The sequence below is a fragment of the Acomys russatus genome, chromosome 23, assembly GCF_903995435.1.
Source record: "Acomys russatus chromosome 23, mAcoRus1.1, whole genome shotgun sequence".
Classification (NCBI taxonomy): Eukaryota; Metazoa; Chordata; class Mammalia; order Rodentia; family Muridae; genus Acomys; species Acomys russatus.
In genome coordinates this window covers 59,792,923-59,805,732 of record NC_067159.1, presented here as the reverse complement: position 1 = coordinate 59,805,732, position 12,810 = coordinate 59,792,923, and the positions used below count along the sequence as shown (strand labels likewise).

Sequence of the window (12,810 nt, the reverse complement as noted above, 5' to 3'; positions counted from 1 at the left end):
CCCAAGGCGGCGGGGAGGGAAGAAAAACTGTAGTATATTTTTACAAATAGAGTTGGGTCCCTCTTAGAGCTAGTGAATCAGAACCTATCTTTCAAGCATATTTCGAGGAGATTTAAATGTGCAATAAATTGAAAAGCACTAGTACAGTGGATACAGATTACTAAATGGGAAGCTGTTTTAAAATCACTGAGAATGTTCAAATAAAGATGCTTGAGTTCCACCCAACACACCTTAATCAGACCTTCTAGAACCAGGAAACAAGTATAAACATGTTTGGAAACCATTGTGCTGTGTCTGGACTTTTCTAAGAACAAGACTGAGATACACTGGGGAAGTTATAAATGGACCAGGTTCAGCTGCAAATTCAAGGGGGCCTGGCAGGGAGCAGAAGGAAATAGAGTGAAGGCAGGGATTATGTATTCAGATAGTACACCCACTGAGAAAATTCTGTGATGTGCCACTAGAACCCAGACAGTGAGAACCAGTAAGATATAGGGCATTGTGAGTTGTCAGGAACAACAGACAACTTCTAACAACTGTTTCCAATATTTTGACAGGTGTGAACTCTATATCCATCTCTAATTAAGTAGTATATTTAGTACAATTCCTGTTTTCTATGACCAGCAGTGCCAGGTAATAAAGAGAAGGTAATTATTTGCTGCAAGACTTGAATTTTTATTTGCTTCCCTTACCCATCATCCTATGTGTAAAATGAAACGATTGGCTACGTGTTGTAATTGTTCTTATATGGTTCCCATTGTGTGTAGTGGGGAGTGGAGAAAGTTAAACTTTTTCATCTTAAAGGTACTGATAGTATGTATTTTGTTTGCTCACAAAATTTTGTGACACTAAGAAACTGGTATAAACATTACCACTAGACAATGTATATTCAGGAGTGTATGTCAAAGCATTGCTTGTTAAGGAAGACTACAACACCAGGCTACTCCCTCATTCTAGAGAGGAAGGTTTTTCTTTTAGAATATTAAACATGGTGTTTAGAATACTAGATTTTAAAAACAGCATCCTTAGAGAGATAAGTTAGGACTCAGTTTTTTTTTTTCACAGATGTGATGCAGATAGTGATTATGTGGACCAACCAGAAGTCTCAGCATTGCTCAAGAACTAATTACATTACTCTCATTCCCACAGAGCCTCGGGAACTAAAGGTGCTTATCCAGTGAAGCCACTTTCAAAGCTCCATACACAAGCCTGGCTTTCCCATGGAAGTCCTGCATACAAGTCACCTCAGATTCTAGCTTTCCCACAGAAGCCTTGCACAATGGTAACTTGGGTCCCAAGCTTTCTACATCAGAAGTCTCCCACACAGGTGACTTCTGTTCTGGTTCTCTCACATGAATCGGAAGGTGCCCCCTTGGCTCAGGAAGATGCTGCTACACCTTATTGACTAGATGATTTAAGGTATACTTAAGACCAGAAACTTTAAACTGAATCTAAAATCCCAGCCACACGGAAAGCCTGCAAGCTTCCCACTTTGGCTGCTTTCACAGCCTGAAAACACAGTGATTCTTCTCATTATTTATTGCTAATTGTTGCTATTGGCTCAAAGCCCTGGCTGAGCTCATATAGAAAGCATCAGCTGAGCCGCAGAAAATGATCATAGGGACCAGGCAGATAGAGAGAAAAAATGAAACCTTGACTCTATCAAGGAAGGATACAGCCAGTTCTGTTCCAACATCTGTAGTCCAGATACTGTAGAAAGGATTTGTGAGTTGTACTCCTCTATAAAAACAAAAACAAAGATGGAAGACATAACACAAAGGCAGAAAAGAGTTTCCCTCAGCATTGCAATGATGGATTGGGACATGGGAGTGTTCTAGGGGTGTGGGTATACTATATTTAGAAACTAAACTCTAGAAAGCATAAGGGAATGTACAGCCTTAGAATATGAGGAGTCCAAGCACTGCATATGTATACATACAGGCCCAAGCCTTTGACTTAGTCCCAGACTTCATGAGGATAGTGACGTCTCCAATATTGTACCCCATGGACCCAACCACCCCTCTTCATTTTAAAACTCCTGCTGGAAAGATGGAAGTGCACACAGAAAGGCACATTTCATCTTGGACTGACTCCAATACCTGCTCACCTCTCACACATGTCAAATATGAAGAGGCAGAAAGATCCAACAGCAATTGGTCCAACTTGCTTCCAATATCCTGCAATGTGATTCCTCTCATGCTGATCCTAAGAAAAATCAAATTGAAGAAGGAGGAGAGCAAAGCTATTCCATAGGTGACCTAGCTAATCACCTATTAGAATCAAAAGAGATAAGATTCTCTGTTCATGCCAGCTAAGGAAGAACACTAGTCACAAAGCCCATTCACAGGGACTGTCAATAAGAATGAACACAGCACTGAGAAATAATAGAGAATGACTTAGGGAAATTTTGTTCAACATCAATTGTTGTTTAGCTAATAACATTTGCTTATAAAGGTAAAATGATTTTCAGGGAATAAAAACATTAAGGTATTTCATTATGTCAATCTCCTTATCTTCATCTTTGCAAGGCACAATTTTCTACCTCCACCACTGGCTTTCCAGACAGGTTAGCCTGAAACTCAAAATTCTCCTGTTTTAGCCTCTTGAATTTGCCACCAGTCCAGCATGAAGTATTCCTTTTGATGGACATTGAGGGAAAAAAAAAGAAATATCTTAATTTCCAGACGGACATGGTGGCCTATACCATCTTATTCTGGAAATCACCCTGATTAGCGCCCTACTGTCCATATCTCATTTTTAGGGCATCTATGTTGGAGGAGCTTTCATGCTAGAAGAGCCACTCAGGTGGCATTTATATGTGGGTAAATTCTCCTCCTCTTACATTGTTCTTCTTCATGGGGAACTGGCTTCAGAGATTTGGTTTTAATGATCAGGTCATAATGAAACTTAAAAGTACAGGGTTGGTACAGGGGCATGATGGCTCACTGGGTCAAAGCAGTTGCAACCGAGCCTGACAACATGAACTTAATGCCTGGGATCCACATGGTGATGGAGAGGACTCCTGTACATGGATTCCCCCCCCACCCCCACCACACACATAAATAAATAGATGTAATTTAAACACAAAACTTAAAGTCCCTTCTCTGAAACCTATAGTGAAAACAAAATTCTTGCTGACATAAAACTGCATCTTAACTGCACTGTAAGGATGACATCATTCTTATTTTTATTGTGGTAACTCAGCTTATCTTAAAATAGAATTTGATGCCAGGCAAAGAGGTCAGTACTCTTGGATAATAGAGATCACTAGGTTACTTGGTCAAGCTTCTAGCTAGAAAGAGCCAAGACCACATTCTTTGGTGTTTAGCCTGCTCTTAATGCCAGAGCAAGGATAAGTCAAAGGACAAAAAATAAAAATAATGATCATATGTTCCTCTTCCATTACATTATCATATTTTTTTCTAAAATGAAACTACACCCCCCCTTTACATGTTAAGCCTTTCCACTACCTTTCACAAACAGGGGCCTGAGGGCACTTGCCTCAGAACACTTAGCAAGTTACTAATGAAGAAGGACCCTGAACCTGCAGGGATAGAGGTCAGCCTGTGACCTCGCATCTCTTTGATCTTCCCAGAGCTGAAGAGAGGAAGAAGTAGGCATGCTTCATCTCAGCAACCTTCTCAGAGCAGCTATGGACAGACATGTATCCCTTCCCCACGAGTTCTCACCATCATGTGCTCGCCACAGAAGATGATCCAGAAGGAAAGAAGCATTGCATAGAAGATTCCCTGTCTGATGTCACCAAATAACAGCATCCAGGTCCAGTCAAACCCAATGGAAAACCATTCCACAGGGATATTGATAAAGGTCATGGAAATCCCAAGGGCAAAGATGACTCTGATGGGAGAAAATATCCAGAAGAGCCAGGTTACTCCAGAGGGCAGACTGAAAATTTGAAGCCAATTTTGGGAACTAAGATGTAATTTATTCAGACTTTAGCAAATTGATCAATTTCTTAGCAGTCATACTGAGTTTCTACCCTGGAATGCATCTCAGAAAATGTTGTTACACTAACTTCTGTAAAATTAAATGGAACCCACTGAGCGATACACTCTTTAACCCTATTGCCTTCTTAAACAGATATGCTTGAGTATAATTGTACCCTCTTACCCTTTTATAATAATCACTGACCCAATCAATAAGAATATGCACCATTAATCATTGCTGTGATATCCTTGGTGGCTGTTAATTATATATAATGATTTGTTTTAATATATTTTTAGTATATTTGTTTCAATAATAAATTATACAACTACACATAAATTCAATTGGCTACTTGTCTTGCTTTTTCTCTACCACACTAACTGCCCCTTCTTTATTAAGACACTATTCTGATTTATTTATACATTTTTCATAGCCACAAAATACATATGATTATAAGGCATAAACCATGTACAAAGAATACTGTTAAGGGTAAAGATATATATATATATATATATATATATATATATATATATATATATATATATATATATATATATATATGAGAAGGCCCAATGTTTTTACCTAGGGAACTGCATTTATTGACAAAGACAGATAAAGAGGCATTGGAATAAGTTGGTAAGCAATATCAACACAGCTTAGAGTCACAGAACACTGCCAGACTCTTACAGAGACAGAAACTAAGTGCACAAACAATTGAGGAAATGAAGGTGGAAAGGGGTGGAGAGCAGAGTATAAGTGGATGCAAAAAGGCTTGAAAGAGGCAGGAATATTTACAGATCTACATGTAGCACATTTTAGGAAATAATAGGACATGAGAGCAGAGAAATAAAAGAAACATGATCTCAAAAAAAAAAAAAAAAAAAAAAAAAACAAAAAACAAAAAACAAAAAAAACCAAACCCTTTATCTTAAAGTTTATCTTAAAAGAGACTAGCAATAAAATAAAAATGTTTAAATAATAGAATTACTCCATTCATTCACTGAACAAATATTAACTTTAGAGTTATAAAGAAAAATAAAGGTAGAAAGAGAATGGAGAGTGATTTTGCATAGGGTGAACAGGAAAAAGAACCAGAAACATCAAAATGGAAATTAAAGGAAAGGAGTTAATGAGATATTAAAATACCTGAAAGAGGTATTTCAGATAACAAGAAGAAATTCACAGGGATGAAAGTTTAGAATGCAAGGCATTTGAGTATGATCATGAATGCTACAGAGAACAGGAGATAAAATCCAATTGAGTTTATAGGACAAAACAAAGCTAGTAGAACAGTTTTAGTAGAAAGTGGAATGACCTATTGACACTTGAAGGGGCACAAAGACTTTTAGTGAATAAATTGTATTCAAGAAAATAGTGCAAGAAAGATGAGCAATTGGGAGGCTGCTTCTAATAGCCCAGATGAGCAGTGATCAGATTATGGTGGTAGCAGTGGCGATGGTAAGACTTCCTGGGGATTAGATAGAGGTGTGAATAACAAGTAGAGTACTGAGTAGTTTCCTTTTTTTCCAGTCTAGCAAGTAAAGGAGAGGAGTTGCCTTTCACAAATATGGGGCAGCTTAGGAGAACCGTAGGTGGAGCAAAAAGAAGCCAAGTATTTTTTATATATATGTTACTTTTTTTAATACAAGAAAAGATGTTAAATACTGGGGTGTTTGTATCTAGACACTAGGACTGAATATGTAAAATAAGAATTATCACACAGTACAAAATTTTTACTTTCCAGATATAACCTTATAATAAGCAGAACTAAATAAAGCCCCAAATCTCTGACCTGGATCAACAGTGTAAGAGGCTAGAAATATGAGGAAACAGTAATGGAGACTAGGTGATGATCAGCAAAGGAGAATAACAAGAAAAAAATAAAAAGGCTGTGTGAAAGAAAGGGAGCAATCAGCTATGTAGAATGATGCTCATTGGCCAAGGAAAATAAAGACTAGAAGCCAATCATTAGATTTGGAGTGAGGAAGTGATCTGTGATCCCATGAAATCACACAGTGGAGGTCAATCAATATTAAGATGAAACCAAGAGAGAATTGGGGCAGATATGTGGGCAAGATTTTTGAGAAGACAATTTTTGCAAAAAGTAGAAAATGGTTTGATGACTTCAGAAGGAAGTGCAGAAGGAGAATTTTCTCATGGTACAGCATATGTATATATAATATTAATAGAAACAAGACAGCAAAATGGAGAAGTTGTTGATGTGAAAAAGAAAGAATCTATATTTATAGAAGCATCATCCTGTATGTGGGAGGGTTTGAACTCAGTTGGGAGTGGAACAGTTCATCCATTAACAGAGAGAGATCTGAAAGCTGACCATGAGGATGAATTGTAAAGACAGCAGTGTGGGGATGAGTTTTCTGAAGATTTACAAATAATTTGCATGTGAAATCTGAAGGAGACAAAGAGTCCATGATGATTCCTAATTTTCACCAGCTGAAACCACACACTGGCTGCTTGAACTCGACACACAAAATAGGAGCATGGAAGATTATGGGAAGCTAGCTTTTTTTCTAAGCATGATCTAAGTCAGTTCTTACTTTTCCAGAAGCACTGGGGGTCGAGACATCATGGTAATCCTCCTCCAATACCAGACCATAATGATAAAGATGCTGGGTGTGAGAAAGGTCTTCATAGCAAACCACACCTTAGTGAAGCCTCCATTTTGGTGGATTCCCTAGACAGAAACCATGTTTAAGTTGAAGGTGAATATACATTGGTGTTATATTTTTTACAACTAAATGCCAATGAGCAAACAGTTTGTCTACCCAAATGTGTTCATAGCCACAGAAGATATTGTGCTTATGTAACCTCTGACCCTCCTAAAACATCATAGAAATATACTTAAAATTGTAAATATGAGCCACGCCAAGGGATTGACTAAGAATATAATGAAAGATTTTTCTTAGGGTCTTCATTCAAACATTGTATGTACCATATATGTCTACTAAGCAGTATTGGAAAGTAGATTTAAACTTATATTCATAACATGCCATTAAATGAGAAAAAAGCAAAAGGCACAAGTCATTACAGATTAACTGCTATTCTTCTCTGTACTTTTAATTTACTTTCTAATTTTCTTGCATATGTGTGAATGGATTTTGATTTAATATGTGGCCTCCTTATGCTATACTTTACACTCCTCATTAAACAAATAACATAGAAAGAATCTATGTTGTTACTGTTCTCACTAACATCTGTGCCTTTCATGGTAAAACGTGTTAATTATTTTACTCTAATCTTACTTGTTATGCAATCATGATCATCCTATGAGCTTATAAAAAACTGTAATAATTTTATGTGATAGTAAGAGCACTTGAAGCACTACAAAGGCCACCACATTCATGGAGAGACGATAAGGCACTGAGCTCCAGCCTGGGGTTGCAGGTGCCTGGTCACTGGAATGTTGGCATGGATGTCTGTACCTCCATGTGGGCATGAACAAGAGGAAGCTGCAGCACACCAGGGCCATGCTCACTCTTACACCTTGAGCTAGAAACAAAGTAAAACAGCTTTTTTTTTCTTTTCCTATATGACTTATCTTTTATGTTTTTATTTATTCCTTGAGAATTTCATATAATACGTTTTGATCATATTCTTTCTCTTCTTCCAACTCCTTCCAGATTCTCCCTTACCTCCCTACCCACCCAACTTTATGTTTTCTCTTATTAAAAAAACAAAACAAAACAGAAATTCCACAAAGCAAGCAAACAAAGGTGAAAACAAAAATAAAACAAAACATGGAGTCCAATTTGTAGTGGCCAACTACTTCTAAGCATGAGGCCTGCCATGGAGTATAGGTAATATACATAGTGTCTGTCACTCCATTAATGACAGATGATTTTTCCCTCTTAGCAACTGTAAATTATAAATAGCTTCTTGTCTAGGAGTGGGACTTTGTGCTCACTTCCCTTCCTCGGTGCTGGATTTTGTTTGGCTTTAGCTTGTATAGCTTTTATGTGGGCATCTATCCTGCTGTGCCTGTAAAATGCTGTTTCCTTGAAGTTATACATCACCTATGGATGTTACTATCTTTCCATCTCCTCTTGCACAGAGACCCTGAGCCCTGAGGAGGTATATGATAGAGACATCCCATTTAGAGCTGAACGTTCCAAAGTCACCCTGAATGTTGTCCAGCTGTGGGGCTCTGTGTTAATTACCATTAACTGCAAAAAGCTTGTTCTCTCTCAAGGTTTCAGTGGTGCACTCATCTATGGGTATAACAATATCTTATCAGAAGCCTTTTTAAAAAGAACATTGTGTTTAATTAGTAGAATAACAATAATAGGTTTCCCTTAGGACTCGTGAAATATCTATTCTCAGGTTCTTGGACTCCTTAACAGTGTCAAGTTTAAGTTCCATTTTTAAAAAAAATTTTGTTTATTCATTTTACATCCTGGTTGTAGTCCCATCCCTCCTTCCCTCCCAGTCTCACCCTCCCTCTCTCTCCCCCATTTCCTACCCCCTATTTCTCAGTAAAGGGGAGCTCCCCTTTCCATTCACTCCAGCTCATCAAGTCTCATCAGAAATGAGTGTGTCCTCTTCCTCTGTGGCCTGGCAAGGCAATCTCACCACGAGGAAGTGATTAAAAACCTGGCAACAGACTATAGGTTCCATCTTATAGAGCAGACCTTTAATAAAAAGTGGTGAGTTATTTACATAATATTTGTGCTTTTCCACCATTGGGTATATCTTGCAATAAAGTCATTATTGTAGTTTGCTAGTTGAGGCTGGAGATTGTTTTAATTTTTCAGTAGTATGTTTAGCACCTTCTAACACTATGAATGCTATTCAGGAGGAGTGAAGCTTCAAATTGAAAGTCAGGTATGTTTTCCATATTCTCTGCATGTAGATGTCGAATATAAATTTTAAAAATATGGGCTTTTGGTGATCTTTTTAAAAAGATCACTTAATGGGAGGCAATCCCCCTCAGGAACAGTCATAGGGGAGGGGAATAATGGGAAAATGGGGGGGGGGGAGGAATGGGAGGATACAAGGGATGGGATAAACATTGAGATGTAACAAGAATAAATTAATAACAAAAAACAAAAACAAAAACAAAAAAAGATCACTTAATATACTGAGTACAGAGCCCCACAATTGGCCAAGTACAGAGAATAAGAGGATGAATGCTCAGTCCTAAAGGAAAATGTACGATATCTCTCCTCTCAAGTTTCAGAGATCATTTCAGAACTGGGGCTAAAAGATCCAGAAGCAGTAGATGAGCACAAGGAAGCATCATCTGGACACAGCAGAGCAGCTCTACATATGAACTCATAACACTGTTCAGCGCATGTACAAAGCATGTACAAACCCAAACCAGACACAATCCTAGCATGGAGAAGAGAGTTAACAATCTCACTCCTAGCCAGAGAGCAGTTGGCAACTTAGCTGCTGGGAAAGGAAGGGTAGTTTTTATGTAAGAGTTCAGCCTTTGGTAAATGAACCAAGCACCAATAGAAGAACACACACACCCAATAATATTTTGGGTAGCACAAATTTGTCTTTAAGAATTTTATTGTTGTTATTGATTTTTGTGGGTTTTTTGGCACAAAGTTGGAAGGATAGGAAAGGAGAGATGGATCTGGGAAGAGTTGGGAGGCTGAATATGATCTTAACACATATAAAACTCAAAACTCTCAAAGAATTCATTAAAATTAAAGTATTAAAATTAAAAATCATACAGACAATGATTTAATTTTTTCTATAACCCCATGCAAATCATATTAATTTAGAATTTTGACCATCACAGTTATGTTGTTATTCCCACTTCTCAGATAAATCAACAGATAAACATATAGATGGCACGACTAACAAAGGAGTTCCCTTTCCACTTGCTCCTAGGGCATTGTGTGTGCATAGAGACAAAAGAACTAAAACAGAGCTCTGCTTCACATCACAGTCCACTGATTTAGATACATTCACTTACCACCAACCGAATATCTTTTATCTCCCCAATTCCAACATTGATTTTCTTCTTCTCATTTACAGGTAGCCGGATATTTAGAAGGTAATACTTATGAGCCACTGATCCAATTTCCATGAAAGGAAGGACATCACATTCATAATAACGGCCTTCATGCTCTAGGGTCTGGAAAAAGATTAGATAGTTGAGCAGATTACTTCTTCCAAAAGACTAAATGCATTCATTTGGATTGAATTCATATCAGCAATTTAAAAAGTGCTAATGTGTTAAAGGAGCACATTAATCTACAAGGCACACTGGAATCCTGGTGCCCACTGAATTATTCCACAAAGATGGAGAGAAGGGGATGGGAGAGAAATCAGCCTCATTTGAGATAAACCAAAAAAATTTCAGGTAAAAAGAAGATATTTCTTTTGTTCTTTGACACCGTTCTCAGATCTAGAATCCACATCAGAACTTTGCATCAGATCACTCTAGTATACTATGTTTTAAGAAACTCTGTATTTAGAGAAGATCATCAAAGACCCTTGTGCATTCAGGAGGAAAGCCCTTCCTGAAGTCCATCACAGTCTAGATGATGGCTGATTATTTCCACAGTGAAATGTAAAAAGCTAAAATGATCTTCCTTGTATTGATCTCTCTCTCTCTCTCTCTCTCTCTCTCTCTCTCTCACACACACACAAAACAAAAACAAACAAACAAACCAAAAAACAGAAAACAAAACAAAACAAAAAGCCCAGCAGTACATTGGGGGTGAAGAAATGGCTCAACATTTAAGATCACTTGCTGCTCAGATTACATTCTTAGCATCCAAACAGTAGGTCAAAACTGACTATAACTTGAGTTCTAAAGTATCTTATTCTGGACTTCATGGGCTGCATGCATGTGGTATACTCACATAAGTACAGAGAAAAAATTATACAACTCAAATAAAAATGTCTTTTAAAATAAAAGAAAGAAGGTGTACACAGTGCTATGAACAATGGGATCCATTTACTGGGAGACTCAGGGTTTCCTTCACCCACCCACTAACAACCCAAGAGGCAAGTGGGCAGGAGAAAGCTAAAATTCTAACTAAATAGAAATTTATCCCAGTTTCTAGGAAAGTCTCTTGAACTTTCTAACAATTTAAGAATGACTGTATGGTTGTGAGAAACAATTCTGCTACACTTCTCAAAGCATCCTGAGTATCTGCCTATTAAAAGTGGGTATGTGAGGTAGTGGGTGAACATGGTGTGGAAGCATGGGCTGAGGCAGGCAGGGGGCACTTTTTCCTGATAAGAAGATGGAAGTCTGCCACTAATATGGGATCTATAAAATTGATGTACCCTGAGTTAGTGACTAGGGTGAATTATTTCTTATTCTCAATTGTTTGATGTGACATTCATAATTTGTCAAATTAAAGAGAAATATCTAGTATATAAATCTAGTGAGAAGATGAGCAAAAGTCTAGCATGAAAAGGATTCTGTACCTTATATAATGGTGGCTGCTCCTCTTTATAGAACAGCCAGGACTTAAAAGAGCACAATGAATATGCTTCCTGTGCAGATACAGGAGACACGTATAGATGAGGTGGAATAAAACTGGCAAACAACCATTTTATGCACTTCTGCCTTCTTTTTTCTTCCCTTACCTGGTCAGATACCACTGGTCAGTCCCTTCCTAGTCCAGACAAACATCAGTAATGAGTCATGAAAACTTATCTGCGAAGGTGCGAAGGTTCTTGTCAGGCACTACCAGCTGATTAGGGGTTTCAAATATGATTTTTGAAGTAAAATAGCTCTGTGTAAAGAGTTCTGCTTCTTTCTCAAATTATGGTGCACATTGAATGAGTCTTCCTATATAATGATTCCTATTGTAATGTCCTTTCTGCACCCGAACTCTTTTATTCTCCTTTACTTACAAGTAGGTCTACAAATAGAAATCTGTAGGAATTAATAAAAAACTACAAGCCGTCTACCAGGGTCAATGTCAAGCTCTCCATATTCAGCTAGGGACCGAAGGGCTTCCTTCCTTCCCTCCTTCCTTTTTAAGGCGTTTATTCATTTGTATTTTATATGTACTGAGTATTTTGTCTGCATATATGTATGTGTATCGCTGTGTACTAGACCTCTATCAGTATTTATGGCATTTAAGAAAAATAATTTTTTCCCTTTCAGCTTTCCACCAGTCTTTCCTCTCTCTCTCCCCTTCCTCCCACCCTCCCTATCCTCCCCTAGCTCTCTGGCATAAGATTGCCTAATTAGGGCAAATTACAGCAGAGGGCAATGTGATTTTTTTTTTTTTTAAACTTCACAATCTACTAGAGACTAAGGAGCTTTAAAGAGGCAATTTCTCATTTAATCATCAGAATCAAGATTAAGGTTTATCATAATCAAAATGCACAGATTTGATGTTTCCTTTTCTTCACACCTTTCAAGGTTTAATATCTTTCTAAAAAGAGATCAACACATCCTAAAGATACTTAAGGCCTTATCATCGAGAAGCAGTTGCAGGCAGCACCTACACACACACACACACACACACACACACACACACACACACACACACACACACAGCACCTATACACACACGCACAGCACCTACACCTACAAAAACACACAGCACCCACACCCACACCCACGCACACACACATAGCACCCACACACACAGACGCACACACCTCCCAGTGTGTAACTTAAGTAAAAAATTACTTCTTTTTATGAGAAGAACATTTCTCTACCCAAAAGTCCTGTAACTTATGTTTAACCAAGGTCTCTTCTGAAGGATATAATTAGCAAACTGCATGTAGAAGGAACATTTATTTTATCAACTTCACAAAAAAATCTGAAATGTTAATTATTTATCTTTCTGTTTCCCCCAGCTTACAGACCCCTATCATTTTTACTATAAAACAATTTTTTCAAGGCTGCTTAGGAGA

General features: G+C 37.8%; 1 protein-coding gene across 1 annotated transcript in view; it reads right to left on the bottom strand.

Moving 5' to 3' along the window:
* Wls (Wnt ligand secretion mediator) overlaps nt 1–12,810 on the bottom strand; it is a 97,485-nt gene that overhangs the window by 19,887 nt on the left and 64,788 nt on the right. The window contains exons 4-8 of the mRNA XM_051165871.1: nt 9,893–10,054; nt 6,504–6,640; nt 3,690–3,858; nt 2,108–2,205; nt 1,677–1,740 (exon numbers count right to left, since the gene is read on the bottom strand). Of these exons, the coding sequence (XP_051021828.1) occupies nt 1,677–1,740; nt 2,108–2,205; nt 3,690–3,858; nt 6,504–6,640; nt 9,893–10,054 (630 nt within the window). The remainder of the gene's footprint in view (nt 1–1,676; nt 1,741–2,107; nt 2,206–3,689; nt 3,859–6,503; nt 6,641–9,892; nt 10,055–12,810) is intronic.